A 19462-nucleotide genomic window follows, 5' to 3' on the forward strand; every position below is an offset into this window, starting at 1 on the left:
TTGCCATTTAGAGATCAGAGTGCAATAATCTCTCAGGACCGAGTTGCTGGAAACTCCTATACAGTTTCCCCCAAATCATTAGCTGATACCTTCCTGAGAAACGCCACCGTTGAATTGTTTGTCTTGGGGTGTGACCAGGGAGATCTGGGGCAAAGCTAAGGGTTGTCTAGCTGCCTTGTGATCACAGCTGGGACAGAGGTAGAACAGGTAATGCCATAGCATTATCCTGATCAGATGAAAGTTTTGTTCTCCCCTCCCCTCCCCCTGCTTCTGCTCCTTATTGTTACTGATCACCACCATGCACATCCCAAATTCTAATCACATGAAAACATTATTGTGGTCATTGAGTGCAAGTGAAAGCCAGGAGACTCTGCCCAAGACTGTTCACATTTTGCTGGGTGCATCATGTGCTGTTCTGTGTGCCTCAGGCTCCTCCTCTGCAAAGAAGATGAGCTCTTATAGCACTGAAGGTCTATGGTTGCAGATGCACTGAGCATCTCTCAGGACTAAACATGGTCTTCTAGACCAGAAGACAAACTATCGAGAGTACCGGAAAAAGAGGGAGCCGAAGTGTCAGGAGGAGAAAGCGGCTGCCGTTTGGTTCTCGTTAAAATGACGACCTTAGTGCTGGATAACGGAGCCTACAATGCCAAAATCGGTTACAGCCATGAAAATGTGTCGGTAATTCCTGTCAGTTCAGGTCAAAAACAGCACGTCTTAAAACTTTTACTGCTAACCAGATAGATGAAATAAAGGACCCTTCTGGACTCTTTTACATCCTTCCTTTTCAGAAGGGCTACTTGGTGAATTGGGATGTTCAAAGACAGGTGTGGGATTACCTTTTTGGAAAAGAAATGTATCAGGTTGATTTTTTAGATACCAATATTATTATTACAGAACCATACTTTAACTTCACTTCAATTCAAGAATCAATGAATAAAATCCTATTTGAAGAATATCAGTTCCAAGCAGTCTTAAGAGTAAATGCTGGTGTTCTCAGTGCACATAGGTATTTTCGAGATAATCCTTCTGAATTATGCTGTATCATTGTAGATAGTGGATATTCCTTTACACATATAGTTCCTTACTGTAGAAGTAAAAAGAAAAAAGAAGCAATTATTCGGATAAATGTGGGGGGAAAACTCCTAACCAATCATCTAAGGGAGATCATATCTTACCGGCAGCTACATGTTATGGATGAAACACATGTGATTAATCAAGTGAAAGAAGATGTGTGCTATGTGTCTCAGGATTTTTATAGAGATATGGATATTGCAAAGTTGAAAGGAGAAGAAAATACAGTAATGATAGACTATGTTTTACCTGACTTCAGTACAATTAAAAAGTTTATTTTGTGAGCCAAGGGAAGAGATGGTGTTAAGAGGAAAATACAAATCTGGGGAACAAATTCTTCGTCTGGCCAATGAGAGATTTGCTATTCCAGAAATACTTTTTAATCCTTCTGATATAGGAATTCAAGAAATGGGTATTCCAGAAGCAATCGTCTATTCAATTCAGAACTTACCTGAAGAAATGCAGCCGCATTTTTTTAAGAACATTGTTTTGACAGGAGGAAATTCCCTTTTCCCAGGATTTAGAGATTGGGTTTACTCAGAAGTTCGATGTCTCACTCCAACAGATGATGATGTTTCAGTTGTGCTGCCTGAAAACCCTATTACTTATGCCTGGGAAGGTGGAAAATTGATATCAGAGAATGACGATTTTGAAGATATGGTAGTAACAAGAGAAGATTATGAAGAAAATGGACATAGTGTCTGTGAAGAGAAATTTGATATTTAAGAAACATTCTGAATTAAAGTTTTGACTGGTTGTAATTGAAGGGTTTAATTTCAATGTTCTTTTTAAAGTAGGTTACCTTTCATCCTAAGATAAGATCTTGAATTTATGTAAATACTTTGATCTTTGGCTAATTTTCAAAGGTTTCTTAGCTACGTTATTACAGTAAACTGTATCTCCGCTCATATTTTCATTTAGGAGTTAGACTACCATAACAGTGCTCACACTGTTCCTGAGAATAGGTTATGTTTCATTAGAAGATGAAAGAGAATGCATTTTAAATTTAATTCTTTATAGCTAAGAGTACAAGCGTAACTATCTCACTGGTCAGCTTTCCTTGGAAGATTCTTTTGTGTGGCTATGACTAGAGAGGGATTGGCTAAAGTGTTTCCTGGCTGATACAATTTCTCTTTTAGAACTGAGTATTTTATCTAAAAATTGTCATTTTTGTTTATATATACTAAATTTGGGAAGACAAATCTTATTTGTGTTTTGCATTTATTTTTTATTTAGAGTAAGTTGGAAAGGGTGGAAATGAAAGCCAATTTATTAAAGTGCTTTTTTGATCAGTAAAAAAAAAAAAAGACAAACTATCATGAAATCTCTTTTTTTTTATGTCCAATGTATGTTAGACCAATGCTTTTGTAAAATAAAATTTTAAAAATTTCCCTTAAGAGGAGAATTTTTTAAAGATATACAATAAATGGGCCCCAATTTTTTATTTTTAAGTTCAATAGACATAAAGTTGTTCTATTGTAAATGGGAAAAATTAATTAAGTTTCTAAATGGTTATTCTCACATTCTGTATTTATCTCTTCTCAAAGTTGTAACAAAGCGCCCTGGACCAACACTAGTGTATGGGCCCAAATTCTGGAAAGCACTGCCAGCAAGCCTGGAATGAAGCTCTTTCATTGAGCATCAGTGTCATCCAACAAAAATGTGTGTTTGCTCTCTGAACTCAAATGGACGGTGGCTTTCAGCTGAAACTTAATAATAATAAAATAATAATAATAATAATAATAAATGTGGGAGAAATAGCCTTAAATGTCCAGAGTCTGAAAAATGGCTAAACGTTTGCTTGCCCATTTAGATACAACTATTTAAAATTATCTGCAAGGAGACTGAATAGCAGCATTGTTGAAAACGCTTATGATACAAGGTTAAATGAAGAAAGCTAAATATACACCAGTGTGTCTGCACTATGAACTCATAAAAATTAAGATTGCACAGAAGGGAGGCTTAAAAAGTAACCAAAAAAGTACATCAACTTATTGAGAATTATAGGAGGGTTTTTTCCTAATATTTTAAATGTCCTTTTCCTTTGTATTTATGCAATAAGTAAATATTTTCACAAAAGTTGGAACTGAAACCACAGCGGCCAACAACTACAGAGGTGGGAAAGGCGGGTGGTGGGAAAGAACAAGACAGGTGTCGCAGAGCTGCAGTGAGGAGAAGGCACCTTAGGCTGGGAGGGGCTCTGTGGGCAGCTTCAAGTCTCCCCACCTTATCTGCTCAGTAACTGCTTTAGTGGACTGTCTCCAGGAGACACTGTGGGATAGACAGAAAGTGAACCTGAAATTTATAGTCACAAAAACTGGTTTCAGCTCCCAGCCCTGCTTCTACTAGCCTGTGATCTTAGGCAAGTCACTTACGCCAGAGTCTCAGTTATGTAAAGGACTCAGAGAAGCTATTTCTCAAGGAAACTTCTCAATGCTATAAGGCATGTGAAAAGGCATGGAACATTATAACACACTAAACAAGCATAGATATAGTTAACTCTCAGATCCTGGTAAGATGACCAAGGGTCCCACTTTGCCTGGATTTTCAGTGCCTAAACCGGGACAGTCCTAGGCAAGTCAGGACAGTTGCCACCATAGTTCTGGCATATCCGAACTAGGGCCACACAGCCCTAGTTCTGACCCTAACCACTTTGGGGTTGGAGAGGGTAGGAGAGGGAACCCTCTTGGTAGGAGAGGGAATCCATGGCTCAGCCCCCAGGCTTGGGAGACATAAGGAGAAAACCAGTGGAGTGATAGGAATAAAAGGGAAGTGGAGATATGGAGTGGGATGGGTCATGTAAGGGAGATATCTGAAGGCAAGGATTCTGAGTCAGGAGAGGCAGAGAGAAGAAGCAGAAAAAACAGAGGATATATGGAGAAGGGATGGTAGGTCCCAGACAGGAAGCAGCAGTGGTGTGGGGGAAAGATCCTTGGGTTCAACTTCAAATCCTGGCTCTACCCTTCCCGGCCCCATGGCTTAGACAAACTCTTACCTCCTTGAACCTCACTTTCTTGGTTTATTAAAAAGGAGGAAAATAAGGCCAGATTCACAGGGTGATTATAATGAGTAGCTGACATCAAACATGGAAGAGCACATTAGAAATTCCAAAGAGTCATAAAAGGGGGGTTCCTCAGGCCACCTTCCATGAACACCCCAGAGCATGTGAGCTCACCCCGCACTCACCTGATACAGGGCTCTCTTGTGTCACTCACTTTCAACCCCTGCCATGAGGAATGTGCAGCATTAACCCCTTCTCATGTGTCTCTCCTGCCAACTAAATAAATAGGAAGCTCACCAAGGATTATATTTACCCCTATGCTGAATATAGGGAATTACTAAATTATGATAAAATAAAAGAGGAAGTTCCAGACAGAGTTTAGAAAGCTTCTTTGGTCTCTGGCTGTGACCAACTGCCAGCATCCAATGCCAACACCCCAGTCTATCTCTTGTCAGCTGGATGGTCCCCAGTAGGCTGCTGTTACCCCCTCAAAGGCTTAGGGGTGGGGGACCCAGCAAATACTATTCCCTGAGCCTTTGCTCTAGGGTGACGGTTATTCTCTACTCCCTCAGTGTAAGAGAAAATTGAGTCAAGGTGATGCACGAGAGATTTTTAATAGTCCCAAAGGAAATACTTGACCTCAGATCATATTAAATGCTGGATGAGGTTTCTGGAACAAACTGCTATCCCTAAAGGAAACCCCTCCACTGGTTGGATGACAAAGAATAGTGATTGCTAAACTCGCTACAGGCTGGGATCCCCTGGAGATCTTCGGCAACAACTGATGCCTGTACCTCCCCCAGCTCCCCTCCCCCAGACCGGGATTTCACCAGTCTGGAGTGTAGTCTGGGCTCTGGAATTTTTTAAAGGTCCCAGAGGGGCTTAATGGGCAGCCAAATTTGGGAATCACCAGCTTGAAGGAAGCAGAACCAATGAAATGGCCTCTTGAGATTCTATTCAGGCTAAGGACAAAAGAATAATAATGAGCATCATAATAGTAGTTAACCTCCTACGGAGTACTTTTTCAGTGGGCCATGCACAGTACTAGGTCTAAAACATGGAAAGTCTCTAACTAAAAATCAACATGATAAGGAAGTCATTCTTTTTTTTTAAATTAGCATATAACATATTGGGGCACCTGGGTGGCTCAGTGAGTTAAGCCTCTGCCTCTGGCTCAGGTCATGATCTCAGGGTCCTGGGATCCAGCCCTGCATCGGACTCTCTGCTTAGCTTCCCCCTCAACCCCCCACTGCCTGCTTCCCCGCCCCTACCTGCCTCTCTGCCTACTTGTGATCTCTGTCTGTCAAATAAATAAATAAAATCTTAAAAAATAAACATATAATGTATTATTTGTTTCAGGGGTACAGGTCTGTGATTTCATCAGGCTTACACACTTCACAGCAGTCACCATAACACATACCCTCCTCAATGTCCATAACCCAACCACCCTATTCCTATCTCCCACCCCCTAGCAACCCTCGTCAGTTTGTTTCCTGAGATTAAGAATCTCTTATGGTTTGTCTCCCTTCCGATCCCATCTTGTTTCATTTTTTTCCCTCCCTACCCCCCATGACCCTCCGCCCTGCCTCTCAAATTCCTCATATCAGAGAGATCATATGATAATAGTCCTTTTCTGATCGACTTACTTTTCTCAGCCTAATACCCTCTAGTTCCATACAAGCCTTTCTCAAGAAACAAGAGCGGTCTCAAGTACACAACCTAACCCTACACCTAAAGGAGCTGGAGAAAGGATGGAAGTCATTCTGATAATCACGTTCATTTTACAGGTGGGGAAAAGGAGACTTGGAGAGATCAAGTAACTTGTTCAAGAATGCACAGATGAGAGCGGTGGTGCGGAGATTTGAACCACTCCGAAACCCACATGTATTGCAGAAGAGGTGAGCTTTCTGGTGAAAGAGATGTCCCCTTCCTCCCCTTCACACTCTGCCCACCTGCCACCAGCATTCTCCTTAAAGGAAAGGGACGAGTCAGTGGAAGGCTTGAACTGGCCCTGCTGGTCTCCCAGGTACTGAAACCGAGGGCTGCCAAGAGGGTGAGGCCCAGGGCACTTATCAGGCACCAAATCACAGTCTCGGGCAGCAGTGGGAGGCAGGGTTCAAGAGGAGTTGCTGGCATGACCGGCAGGGGCAGCCCCTGCAGATCTGCTCCACATCTGGAGGTGGATATCACTGAGCAGCACACATGTGTGGCAGGGATGTGGGGACAGAGAAAGGGAGGGTGGAAGAATTTCAGTTACCAGCCCGCCCAGGAAGAAGGGGACAGTTGCAGTACTGGTGTAGGTATGGATGCTTTTAATCTCCTTCAAATGGGAGTTTTTAGACCCCTGGGCAACAGAGGAAGGCAATGATGTGACAGGGATCAGAGAAAGCAGTGTCCTGGGACTGAATCAAAGCTCCTGGTCTTGGCCTCTACACCCTGAGACCATTATTCTCCCTACAGAAGAATGTCAAACCTGGATGGGTGACAGAGACCACCAGCCCAGAGCCTTCCTCTTACAAAAGAAAATAGCTACAAAGAGAACAAGGACTTAGTCAAGGTGATAGGGAAAGTGGTTGGTGCAGAGAACTAGAGCTTGGGTACCCTGCCTCCCAAACCAAAAAGAACATGAGCCTTTGAAGAATTCCCACAGCCTCTGTGCTCCTACAGCCTGGGGGAGATGGACATGGGGGAGACCCACTTCCAACCTCTAATATGCCCTGCCTAGGGGGGTCAGAAGGCGGTGCCGGGCACACTGGAACACCCCTGGGGAGTCCTTCTCCTGACTTCTGGGTTATGGTAGGTGTTTGTAGTAACGACTAAGCCTTCAAGCTTCTCCTCAGGCTCCAAACCAGCCAGGACCCCCACCTCTAATATCCTTTTGACGAGTATCCCAGGACCTAACCAGAAACTATTAGGCAATGTCTTTCTTTCTCCTAAAACTTAACAGGTGCTCTGGGCCCTCAAGCCCTCCCAAAGTCTCAGGGCAGCCCTGCATATTCTCATGGCCAAGGTCCAGAGATAATGTTGTTCCAGGCATACTGTGCTCCTCCATCCAAAATGCTTGAAGTCATGACTATTTATACACCCATTTATAAAGCTGGCAACTCTCTCTTGTCTCTGAGGCAAAAGGAGCAGCTACACAGGTGTGGGCCCAAGGAAAATAAGGGTTAGACCAGGACTGACTTCCAAGAGAAACTTCGAGGCCCTGGTAGGGGACTGGGATTGTCTGGCAGAGGATGCTTCTATATGCTGGGTCAAAGAGGAAAATGGGAGAAACTCAAGGTTATGGCTAGTTAGTGCTGCAGTGGGGACCAGAACCACAAATCCGTTGGGGGTGGGGGGCAGAATATGAGAGCTGTGGGAAACTCCCAGGTCATGTCTCACCTTGCCGGTGATGGGAGAGACACAAACGAAAGGAATTAACAATTTGTCACCCTTCCCTCCTTTAAAGAATAGGTGGGCTCCTGAAATGTTTTCCATAAAAAGTAATGACACTTTACTGAGCTTTCACAGTGTGCCAGGAGTTAAACAGATGACATCATTCAACCCGAACAAACTCATTTTATTGCTGAGATTTAGCACAGGGGCCGGTATCAAGCAGCCTGCCCGAGGTGACACAGCTTACAAGGAGGAGGCCCAGATCACACACCAGGCCGGCCTCCCTCTAAAGCCTGAGAACTTCCCACGGCGCTGTATTACTTTCTGCTTTACGAGACAGTTTCAGGATGCTTTGGAGTTCGGCTGTTAGAGTTTGAATCTTGGCTCCACCACTTAAATCTCTCTATGCCTCAGTTTCCCCATTTGTAAAGTAGAGATAATAACGCTGCCCACCTCTGTGAAGATTGAATGAGTTAATTCATTTAAAAAAAAAAAAAAGCCACTAGCAGAGTGCCAGGCAAATCAAAAGAGGGCATCGGTTTTAACAAAAGTTATATTGCTACACAATATATGCAAATTTCAATGAACCAAACTGTATTTTCCATCCAGATTCCCTTAACAAATCAGAATGGCATCATGAGCCAGAAAACATGGCGCTGCGATATTTTTAAATCATATGAAAGATGCGGAAAGCTTTCTTCTTTAGCTATTCTGCTTAAAGGAATGTGGCAATTTCTTGTACATATGAAATGAGTCATGAGGCTAAAGGTACCTCTCTCCGAGCTACATTCACCAGCCAGGGCGGGTGTGTGGCCAACAGTGGGTTTGCTTTTGAGAGGTGAGGCTACAACCCTGGTGAGGACCGGCTGCGGTGGGACAGTCCCCACACTTCCCTCTCTCTGACTATTCTGGCTGTTCCAGGTAAACTTTCCACTCTAGAGTCAGAATGTTCTCAGTCAAAGCTGCACTTGTGTGCTGTGTTTCTCTAGCCTGGTGAGCACCTGGCCCTCCTGCAAGTGTGTGTTTACTTAGATAAGAGTGTCTGTGATCACTATAAGGTGTGTCTCCTCTTTCTGCTTATCTGACATTCCTTGTCAGTCCTTTATGCTAATGAGGACCATGATTTATAAGGAAGGTACTCATGCACGAACTCCTATATTTGTTGACCTTTTATTTTGCTTCTCCCACCTATGCGTCCCTGATTTGAGAGGGGCTTCCTGGCCCTGCACCGAGCCTCTGTTCTGTCCAAGTGCCTCCAGATCCGCCTTGATGGTGTGCTGTGTCTGGTGTAGGAGTAGGGGGAGACCGGCCGTGAGGCTATTCTACGTTCTTTGTCAGCTCTCATAACTCTTCATATTGGAAGGCTTCACCCCCAAACAAATCAATCATGATAAAATATACCCTTGGCATATGTAATTTTTTGATAGAAAACATTTGAATTTTTATCACTGCTTTTTGAAAATATTTGCCTACCAGCAACTCTTTCTATTACAATGAGCTACAATTAACGGACAATTTCAGACCTACCTGGAATTATTGAAAAGCAAGGAAATCGAACCTACAACTTTTTTCAAATGTAATGAAATTTTTAAGAATTCAAAATCTTATTAATTAAAGAAGTTGATCTGGGGACGCCTGGCTGGCTCAGTGGGTTAAGCCTCTGCCTTCAGCTCAGGTCATGATCTCAGGGTCCTGGGATCCATACCCACATCGGGCTCTCTTCTCAGCAGGGAGCCTGCTTCCCCTCCTCCTCTCTCTGCCTGCCTCTCTGCCTACTTGTGATCTCTGTCTGACAAAGAAATATATAAAATCTTTTTTAAAAAGAAAAAAAAAGGAGAAGAAGAAGAAGTCGATCTGTATCCTGGCTAGTATCTGATAGCTGAAAAGCATGCCTCGCCTGCCTGAGAACTCTAGAACTTCCTCCCTAGAGTCTCCCTCCAGGCTCAGGCCAGAACTCCCTGTGTGAATGGTACTGCTCCATTAGAGCCAGTGACCCTCTAATTCAAAATGAAAATTCTGCCACCGTGTCTGAAACACAATGCCGTTTATTGAAGATACAGAATAGAGAGTTCTTTTCTGAGTCAAAAAGGGACAAGTATCACTCATGGGAAATCAAAGCACCAGCAGGAGGTGGGGGTCGGGGGGGGGGGGGGGACAGCTGGCTGCAAGATGGGGAAAGAGGTGCATGAAGGGGCTGGCTGAAGCTTTTCCATAAGGCAATGGGATGTGGGGCTGGAGTGTGGGCACCTGTGAGGCAGAGGAGATGTATCCACCCACCTCCCGGGCCCTGCCCCTCAGCCTGGCTTTGTGCGGATAGATGGGTTTTCAAGCCAATCAACCTTCCCAGCAAATTCTGGACTACAATGCCAGTCGTCTGGAAAGGTGGGGCTCCAGGGCACAGGTCAGAAGATGCAGATGTCCGGGCAGGTGAAGGGGTCCGGGGACTCCTTGGACCCCCATTCAGAATATGTGGTGGAACCGCTGGCTCTGGGAGGAGCTTTGCGAGTTGCGGCTTGAGCTGTTGCTGCCGCCCCCGCTGACAGCACAAGAGCCGCCAGAACGGGAGAGGCCGCCCCCGCGCACCACCGAGCCCCCCACTGAGCCCAGGCCCCCACGGCCCAGGCTCCCACGGGTCGAAGCTCCGCCTCCCAGAGCGCTGCCTTCCAGGGCACCGGCTCCCAGGGCTCCCCCGCTGCCGTTGCCACCGCTGCTGCTGCTGTTGTGCACCATCTCTGCAAAGAGCATTTGGGATCAGGGAGTCTGTGGGGCGTGCTTTAGTCCCGGAGGCACCCCCTCTGCCCTCTGGGCTCCCCGAGGTCCGGCCGACTGAAACTCGGCCCAGGGTGGCGATGGCCAGCAGCCAGCAGAGGTAGGAGGTTGGCCCCTGAGACTGAGACTCAGAGCCCCTGGGTTACTCAGGCCACCACCGGAAATCTCTTCCAGCCTGCAGCTAGGATGCTTTCTCACGGGCTCTGGCCCCGGATTGGAGAAGCATTATTCCCAGCCATCCAACCCCTTCCCAGAGAAAACCCTGGGTCCTCACCAATGGACACGGAACTCTGGCACTCTCCAGACATCCTGTAGGAAGACCAGACCCCAGTGTCAGTGACCTGTGCAGCTCCTCCCTTCCCCAGATGCACATTACCTAGGTCAACAATTGATGCTGACAATAAGAAATAGGATGGTAGTTGCTTGAAAAATCATGGCATGCGTTCCTTTTTTCTATTGGGTCAAGTTGAACTTCAGTTCTTGCCCTTTCCACTAACATTCCACAGAGTCACAGCTGAGGAGCACTCCCTGGCCCAGGCATCCTCTTCCCACTCCTCAGGATCCTCTTTATTCAGTGACTATTATTTGAATCCACATAGGCCAGGGTCCTTACCTAAGGGCTAGGCTACAGGAACCTACTCTACAGAAACCTACAATTAAGGCAATAATAAAGAAATGGCCTAGAAATAATCTTTCTGCCTATGACTGTTGTTTGCAGACATGTATTCTACAGCCAAAACATGAGACGAGAAGGAGGGGAAAGCCCATGCAAGATAAGACTCTGGGGTGTCACTATTGCGTGGGGACACAGCTCTCCTGGAGGTCTGGCAGCATCTTGCAGCACTGAAGAGGAGGAGGCTGGGCCTGCCGAGGGCTTGGCGCCACCTCTAGTGATGAGCACACGTGCCCACAGGGTACCTGGCAGCAGGCTCAGGCAGCAAAGCCACCAGGTCCCTGGGCCTCTTGGGAACCAGAGGGACTCCCACTAACCTGCACTCCTCGCCCTCCAGGAGGGTCCGGTAGGTAGCGATCTCCACGTCCAGGGCCAGCTTGACATTCATCAGCTCCTGGTACTCGAGCAGCAGTCGGGCCAGGTCCTCCTTGGCCTGCTGCAGGGCGGCCTGGAGGTCCTGAAGCTTGGCATTGGCATCCTTGAGGGCCAGCTCCCCACGCTGCTCTGCATCAGCGATGTCCGTCTGCAGGTTGGCATTCTGGGTACAGGGTGCCAGGAGTCCAATTTAGATTCATATACTGAGGGCCTGCACTGTGTGCTTGGTGCCTGCTTATGGGTCCCCTCATGTAGGGCAGATAAGGAAGTCACAGCCCATAGAGGTTAAAGCCTGGGCCTCCATCTAGGCCCTAGCACATCAAGGAGTGGGATTAGCGACACCTGGCCTCAAGAACCTAGCCCAGCTCAGAAGGAGTCAGACTCTTCCTTTACCTTCTCCCCTTTCATGGTAAGAGACTGAGAATCTTCTGAAGACCTCCCTCCTCCAAGTCTTCCCGAATCATCAGAGAAACTTTCTCCCAGCCCTAGCACAAGTAGCCTTCCCAGGCTACTTTCCCATTTCAGTGTTCACACAATCAGCTTCTTTTCCCAACCTCCCTAGTCCTGCCGGTGTTCAGTATTTCTGACCCCCATCAGCCACCAGACTCCAGAGGGACGACAGGACCTTTGTTCAGGACGCAGCCCGGAACTGCATCTGGTCCACCTCAGCACGTGCGAGTCTAGGACAGGATTTCATTGGAGTAAGTGCTGAGCCCTGAGTGTTACGGTGCAAGCATGAGCCCGCAATCTCAGACATACGCTCTTCCTCTTCTTCTCACCTGCTTCTTGACACTCTCGATCTCCACCCGCAGCTTCTGGATCATCCTGTTGAGCTCCATGATCTCACTCTTGGTGCTCTTCAGATCATCCCCGTGTCTGCCGGCCGTGGTCTGCAGCTCCCCTAGCTGTGTCCAGGAAAGAGTCCCCCTTTCAGAAAGCCAGCAGAGTCCTTACGGATCCCCTAACCCAACCAGGAAAACCAAAACACAGACACGTGACTGTGCAAGGTCAGTCAGCTGGAGGAACCAGGTACTCTCTCCCCTGCACCCGGGGACCTGGCTTTTAGCACCATGACTGTGTTCATGGAACAGACACTTTGTGCCCAGCCCTGTGCTTCATCTCCTTATACTTCACAACTACCTGATGAGAAAGGTATGATTATCTCCATTTTATGCATGGGAAAACTGAGACACAGATTGCTTAAGTTCCATGACTGAACTCATCTAGCTATCAAGTGAAAGTGCTGGAACTTGAATGCAAACATTTCAGATGCTAGAACCATCTTCTTCACCAGCAGTATGTCCCTCCTTGGGCAGAAAAGCCAGAAGAGGGGGCACCTGGGCGGCTCAGTGGGTTAAATCCTCTGCCTTCAGCTCAGGTCATGATCCCAGAATCCTGGGATCGAGCCCCACATCGGGCTCTCTGCTCAGCGGGGAGCCTGCTTCCTCCTCTCTCTCTCTCTGCCTGCCTCTCTACCTACTTGTGATCTCTGTCAAATAAATAAATAAATAAACCTTAAAAAAAAAAGAAGAAGAAAGAAAAGCCAGAAGAGTCAACAATATGTGGATAAATTTATGCCCCATTCAGATTTGGGATGGAAAGAGGGGGACAGACACAAGTTCTGGGGTCCCTTTGCTCAGTCTCCTTGTCCTTCCCCCGTCTTCTTTCCAGACACTAGCTTCAACCCCTCAGTGCGATCAGATCAGAGCACACAATGACAAGGTCCAGATTGGAGGAGGAGTAATGGAAGTGTCCCCAGCAATAAAGGGAATGCAGCCAGAGGGACTAACGATTTCTCGACCTTGGCACTACTGACATTTTAGGTAGGATAATTTTTTGTTGTTGTTGGGAGGTGGGGTCATGCATTGTAGGATGTTTAACAGCATCCCTGGCCTCTAGACTACCCACTAGGCTCCACTGGCAACCCCTGCTCCCCACCCACAACCAAAAGTGTCTGCAGAATTTTCCATATGGCTCCTGGGAGAAAAATCCTGCCTTCCCCTCCTGTTGAGAAGCACCAAGTTACTGCAAAGTCAGAGCTCTTTTATTAGGAAGGGAGATGCAGGGACACCTACGTGGCTCAGTCAGTTAAGCGTCTGCCTTCAGCTCAAGTCATGATCCCAGGGTCCTGGGACCAGATCCCGCATGGGGCTCCCTGCTCAGTGGGGAGCCTGCTTCTCCCTCTTCCTGTCACTCCTCTGCTTGTGTCCTCTGTCTCTTTCTCTTTATCACATAAATAAATAAAAGCTTTAAAAAGCGGGGGGAGATGGCTGTGGGGGACGCCAGACCAGTGGAGAAGTGCCACACTGGAGATATAGAAGAGAATGACTCAGAGGCAAGGGCTGCCCAGGTAGCTTGATGGGGAAGTGAGAGTCCCCAGAGTTACAGGATGGTGTCGCCCACCTTGCTCTGGTACAGCGCCTCGGCCTCAGCCTTGCTTCTTTTGGTGATCGCCTCGTACTGGGCACGGACCTCGGAGATGATGCTGTCCAGGTCCAGGCAGCGGTTGTTGTCCATGGACAGCACCACGGACGTATCACTGGTGTCTGACTGCATCTGGGACAGCTCCTGCAGAGCCAGGCAGACATGCTTATTCCGGAGCAGACCCACACCAGGGTTCCCCAAAAGACAGGGATCCACCAGCTCAGGAGGGGTTGGGTCTGAGGACGAGGTGGGAAGGTATCACTTTTGTCAGAAGCACAGATGTGACTCAAGGGCCTCCTGGTAAAGCTCTGGTGAGAGCCTTCTTCTCCAGGAGGTGGAAAGCAGGTGGGTCAGAGGCTTGCAGGTGAGGAGCAGACTTACAGCATCATAGAGAGCCTTCAGGAAGTTGATCTCATCTGTCACAGTCTCCACCTTGGCCTCCAGTTCCACTTTGGTCATGTAGGTAGCATCAACATCCTGAGGGACAGCTCAGTCACTGTCCCCGCCAACCTGTGGGCTGGCCCAGTCCTGAGCCCTGACGAAGGGGCCACAAGAGCCTACCCCCTGGGAGCTCCCACTCAGGGGAAATGAGGCCCAGGCATACATATCATAACAGGACTAGACCACTGTCTGGCAGGCTGGCCTGGAAAATACCCGACAGAGAGGAGCAGAAGAGGCGAAAAGCTGAGAGGGGCAAGGTGAGCGGGGCTGAGGCCACCATACTGGGCCTAGGTGTGGAGGGTTTGTAAGGAAGGCCTGAGGGAGAATCTAAATTTGCAATACTCAAAACTTCTGTTTAAATAGCTCCTGAGAATGTGTTCCTGAAAAAAAACAAAACCCTATTTCTAATCAAAACTCAAGGCCTAACCAAATTCATAAACCCCCATGGGCCCATGAGGAGAAGGAGCATGGCCAAAGTCTGGTAGGCCTTTTATAGCCTGCTGCATAGAATCTTCAGGCCCTTCCCCTGCCTGCCCTGCTCTGCAGGTTCCCTCCCTAGCCCGGGCCCTCACCTACATGGCCTAAAGAAGACCCTTCGCTTAGCAGGACTAAACTCGTGCTTCCCCTCAACCTTCAGACCACTCTGCTTTTGGAGCTTTGGGCTGGGAGGGAAGGGGAGAGATCCTTCACCTTCTTCAAGAGTACGAAGTCATTCTCTACAGCCGTACGTTTGTTGATCTCCTCTTCATACCTGTGAGATAAGAGTCCCCTTTGGATCCGCCTTCTCTGGCATGTCCCCATGGTCCCCATGCAATTCTCAGAAGTAACATGGACTCAGGGCCTCTGCCAGTTTAGCTCAAGACATGCGTCGGTGCAATGCAAAGCCTTCTGGATTCAGATGAGAGTTCATTCAACAGACTTTATTGAGAATCTACTATGTGCCAGGTACCATGTAGTAGTGGTGATGGTAATTACTGGACACTACAGTAGGAGCCTCGTCCTAGTGGGGTCCTATTTTGATTGATCCCAGAAGGCTTCCTGGAGAACTTGGGATTTTTTTTTAAACCATTTATATAAGCAAAGGGAGATGACTGAGCTGCTAGGAGCTTTCAGGGGGAGATGTGTGGTGCCAACTCTGTGTATAGCAAGTATAGTAGCCCCATGGTCTCCCAGTAGATATTTTCTGAATTAATGAAAACCAAGCATGGGTCGCTAAGAATGGGCCAGGTCCTGCTTCATGAATTATGCTTGTATTAACTCATCCCATCTTCATTACAACAGATAGTGTCAGTACTTCCACTATTTCCATTTTACAGTGAGGAGACTGCAACACAGAGAAGCTGAGGCACTTGCCCAAGCTCACAGAGCTCATTAGTGGCAGAATGGGGCTTGACCAAGGCACAACAAGTTGCTACTCACTGAGAGGTTTATTGACAGGGGAAATAAAATTCCTATTTGAAGGGGAACTTGAAGATAATCTAGCCCAGGGAGGACAGACAATGCTTTCTGAGTCTGTTATGTTCATAAATGAGTTTCAGGGTGTCTTGGGACTCCCCAAATTATATGTCTGTGCCCTTTCATTAAAGTCTCCAAAGGACTTCAGCCTCAAGCAAGCCATGAGCCTCTCTTTTACAGACTGGGCTATCGAGAGTCAAAGAGGATGGGGTAATTCCTCCAAGCTTGCAGCCAACTGGAACAGAGCTAAGCTGGAGACTAGGCATCCTGCCATCTGCCCCTCCCACCCTCCAGCTCCACCCCCCCACCACCGTACCCTGGGACTGAGCAGCACGCACCTCTTCTTGAAGTCTTCCACCGTCTCCTCCATGCCCCTCAGCTCACCCTGCAGCTTGTCCTTCTCCAAGTGCAGCCCATCCAGGAAGGCCTTGAGGCTACTGATGTAGTTCTCAAAAAAAGGCTCTAGGTTGTTGTTGTTGGTATTCGAACCAGAGCCCTGCTCCTGTAGGAGATTCCACTTGGTCTCCAGGACCTTGTTCTGCTGCTCCAGGAAGCGCACCTGCAGCCCAATGAGAAGAGCATCGAGGAGCTGTCTGGAGCCAGCTCCAGTCATGCAGGCTCATGACTTCCCCAAACCAAGTCCCGGGGGTCTCCTTGTCTCTCCAGCAGGGCTGCATTTTGAATGCTGCCATAGCTTAGTGCTAACCCCATGTGGACAGCCCTTTGGTGTGATGTGGAGAGCCCGACTGAGCAGGTATAAGGAAACTGAAGCCCAGAGATGACAATGGTCACACAGGTCAGTGACAAAACAGAACTGAGGTTTCATGATACATATACTTGATGATCTTCCTGCTATATCATTCATTCATTCATTCATTCCTCCCTCCATCATTCATTCCTCAATCATTAAGTATTCAACGAATAGCAGGAGATTCCAACATCCTAGAGCGGCCATAGTCCTCACGAGGAGGTTTGCAGTACGGGTGGGTACACTGCACGAAGCTGGGAAAGAACAAAAGCCATAGGGAAGTGGATTTCAGGCAGTCCTTGTCCCAGGAACAGGGTCCAAATGCATCTAGATTCAGCCCCCTCTGCCAAGCCTGGTTAAATACAAGGCTCAGCTGCATTTAAACTTTCTCAAGTTTAGGTGTCTCAAACTTTCATTTGCTGCAAAACATTTCTGCACACAAGTTCAAGGCCAACTGCATAAACATGTGGAATAAATGCCAGTCAATTGGCCATTCAACAAACATTTGCAGAGCTCCTGCCAGGCCTCATGCTGGACACTCAGGACCCCAAGACATAGGAATCCCCCTTGAAGGGTGATGAAAGCTGCTGCTGAGAGCTGCTCCTGGGCCCAGCATTGGAGGAGCAGCATTGTCACATTGCCTTCCACCTTTCTGTGAGTTCTTTATCAGAACACCCATGTATTTGCTGGCAACTAGCAGGCCACTTGACTTTGAAGAGTTTCACCTCTGCAAAGGTCTGATATTCCAATGTTAAGATGCTTTTCCTCTTTTGGTTTTGCCCAGGACAGGTGTAGGGTGAGGGGACCCCAAAGAGTCCCTATGAATCCTCTCTCTTTAAGGCCTAATATTGTCCCAGGATCACAAAGAGATTTCCCCACATCATACTCAACAGTGTGGATGAAATCCTCAGTCAGCAGCCACCCAATGCCCTCTGGTGACCATAACAATTAGCATTGTGGCCCTTGCATGGAATATCCAAAGCACAGAAATCCCTAGAAAACATCTCCCCAGCCTTGCTTGCATATGTACACAAGTATACAAATGTCAAATGGCCTCAATATCCACAGGTCCCCACACCAAAGTCTTCCCGTGAGAACCACCGAGGAGGAGGTACCTGTTACCCCTACCCATCCCACCTCCCAAAACCTCTCTGCATCCCTCTTCTTAGGCTGATGGCAGATGAACTCCTCTTTCAGACAAATCCAGCTTGGGCAGAGTCAGCCTCTCTTTCAAAGGGAAATAGCTCATAACTTCCCTGGCATAGAGAGGAAATGCTGAGCTTGGGTTTCAGAGGGCAATAGTGAGGAGATATCCGTGATGGCAATGAACAATCCCAGCAGTGCCTCTGACAAACCGCAGTGATGGGCCACGTGGAGGGGGCGGTAACTCCAGCCAATATTTCCATCATCTGCAGTAACACCACTTGCTGACATGCCACAGAGGACGCGAGGTGTAGGATAAACCCACAAGTTCTTCCTCAGATTCACAATGAGAAGAAGAAAAAGAGACCATCCCAGTTAAGCCAGGCTTCCTCACTGTCCAGCTGTCCCAAGATGGGCTCACCTTGTCAATGAAGGAGACAAACTTGTTGTTGAGGGTCTTAATCTGCTCCCGCTCCTGGGTCTTTACTTGCCCAATCTGGGGGTCGATCTCCACATTGAGGGGCTGCAGGAGGCTCTGGTTGACAGTCACTTCCTGGATTCCTCCAGGGAAGCCACCAGGACCAAAGCCACCAGGCCCACCAAAGCCACCTGCTCCACCAAAGCCACCTGCTCCACCAAAGCCACCAGCTCCACCAAAGCCACCAGCTCCTCCACCAAAGCCACCAGCTCCACCGAAGCCACCAGCTCCTCCACCAAAACCTCCAGCTCCTCCAAAGCCCCCAGCCCTTCCACCAAAGCCCCCACCCATCCCTCTTCCACCACCTCCAAAACCACTGCCTCTGCGGGTCCCCCCAAACTCTCCAGCCCGGGAGCTGCCTCCAGCCACGCTGATGGAAATCTTCTTGTTGCCCCCAAGGTTGTAGAGACTCCTACTGCCAAAACCTCCTCCCATCATGGCACAGGCAGCAGACCCACCACCGCCCCTGCCTGAGCGGGATGTTGAGGAGGATCTGGTGGAGTTAACCCGGCTCTGGCCCGACACTACAGCTGACTGGCCACTGAAGCCCTGGCGGTGGCCCCCGCTGGAAGATCTGCAAGATTGTTGGCTGTGGCTGGCCTGGCGATTCATGGTGGACAGCAAGGTATTCCAAAGGAAGGACAGATGGAAAGGCTAGAGGAAATTCAGACACCTTCTGAAGTTCTGGGCTGGGGATGGCCCTTATATAGGGCCAGGGAGCTTGGCTGGCTTTGGGTGCCAGCCAACTAATTGAGGTATTATCAGCTTTGGTTTGCCTGGCAGCAAGAAGTTGAGTCCAAAATTCGTAACACACCTTGGTAATCACCCCAAATTTCCAGATTGCTTTGTTTTCCCAGGGTTACTCACCTGAAATAAGCTCAAGTTGGGAGAGGGGCCATCCTGCAGGGCTGGACACAACCCCTAATCCCCAAGAGACTTAGAGTCTCCCCCCACCCTCACTCCCTGGCAGTGACAGGTCAGCATTTCTCTACCTGACCCGTGTCCCCGAGGCCACTCTGCCGGCCCATCCAGCCTCAGAAGATTACAGAGATCAGGTAAGGGGCAGCAGACGCCTCTTGGGCTCTTGCTGTCCAGGGAGGAGAAAGCCTGCATGTGAAACACACATGGAGCCAGTTCTTAGCCACGAGGGTTTTGGAGGGAGAGCTGGAGTGGGGTAGGAGAGAAGGGTCAGTCTGAGAAGGGTAGGCATGTGCAGGGGACCAGGAGGAAGTACTGACCATGGCCAAGACCCATGAGAGGGAGGGGGCAGGGGGAGAGAGGGGTCCAAGGAGAGGGGAAAGCTGGACGAAGGCCAGTCCAGCCAGGAAGAGGGGTCTAGACCACTGGTCCAAGCCCAAGAAACCACCAGCCTTTCCTCTTCCAGGCTCACATTAAGAAAACAAATGCATGGGGCACCTGGGTGGCTCAGTGGGTTAAAGCCTCTGCCTTCGGCTCAGGTCATGGTTCCAGGGTCCTGGGATCGAGCCCCGCATCGGGCTCTCT

At 48.3% G+C, this 19462-nt stretch overlaps 1 protein-coding gene and 1 pseudogene across 1 annotated transcript; one reads left to right on the top strand and one right to left on the bottom strand.

Annotated features, from left to right (window-relative positions):
- Positions 1 to 591: 591 nt before the first annotated feature.
- Positions 592 to 1912, top strand: LOC111157946 (annotated as a pseudogene).
- An 8001-nt stretch (positions 1913 to 9913) lies between these two features.
- On the bottom strand, positions 9914 to 18394 carry LOC111157757 (keratin, type II cytoskeletal 3-like). Its single transcript, XM_022519389.1, has 10 exons — positions 18265 to 18394; positions 17903 to 18090; positions 15929 to 16149; positions 14826 to 14886; positions 14076 to 14171; positions 13674 to 13838; positions 12050 to 12175; positions 11213 to 11433; positions 10497 to 10531; positions 9914 to 10185 (listed from the first exon to the last, which is right to left on the bottom strand). The coding sequence occupies exons 1-10, from the start codon at positions 18392 to 18394 to the stop codon at positions 9914 to 9916; spliced, it is 1515 nt and encodes a 504-aa protein (XP_022375097.1).
- Between the last annotated feature and the right edge of the window lie 1068 nt (positions 18395 to 19462).

This window comes from Enhydra lutris, unplaced genomic scaffold, assembly GCF_002288905.1.
Source record: "Enhydra lutris kenyoni isolate GAN:26980312 unplaced genomic scaffold, ASM228890v2 scaffoldscaffold56, whole genome shotgun sequence".
NCBI classification, from domain to species: Eukaryota; Metazoa; Chordata; class Mammalia; order Carnivora; family Mustelidae; genus Enhydra; species Enhydra lutris.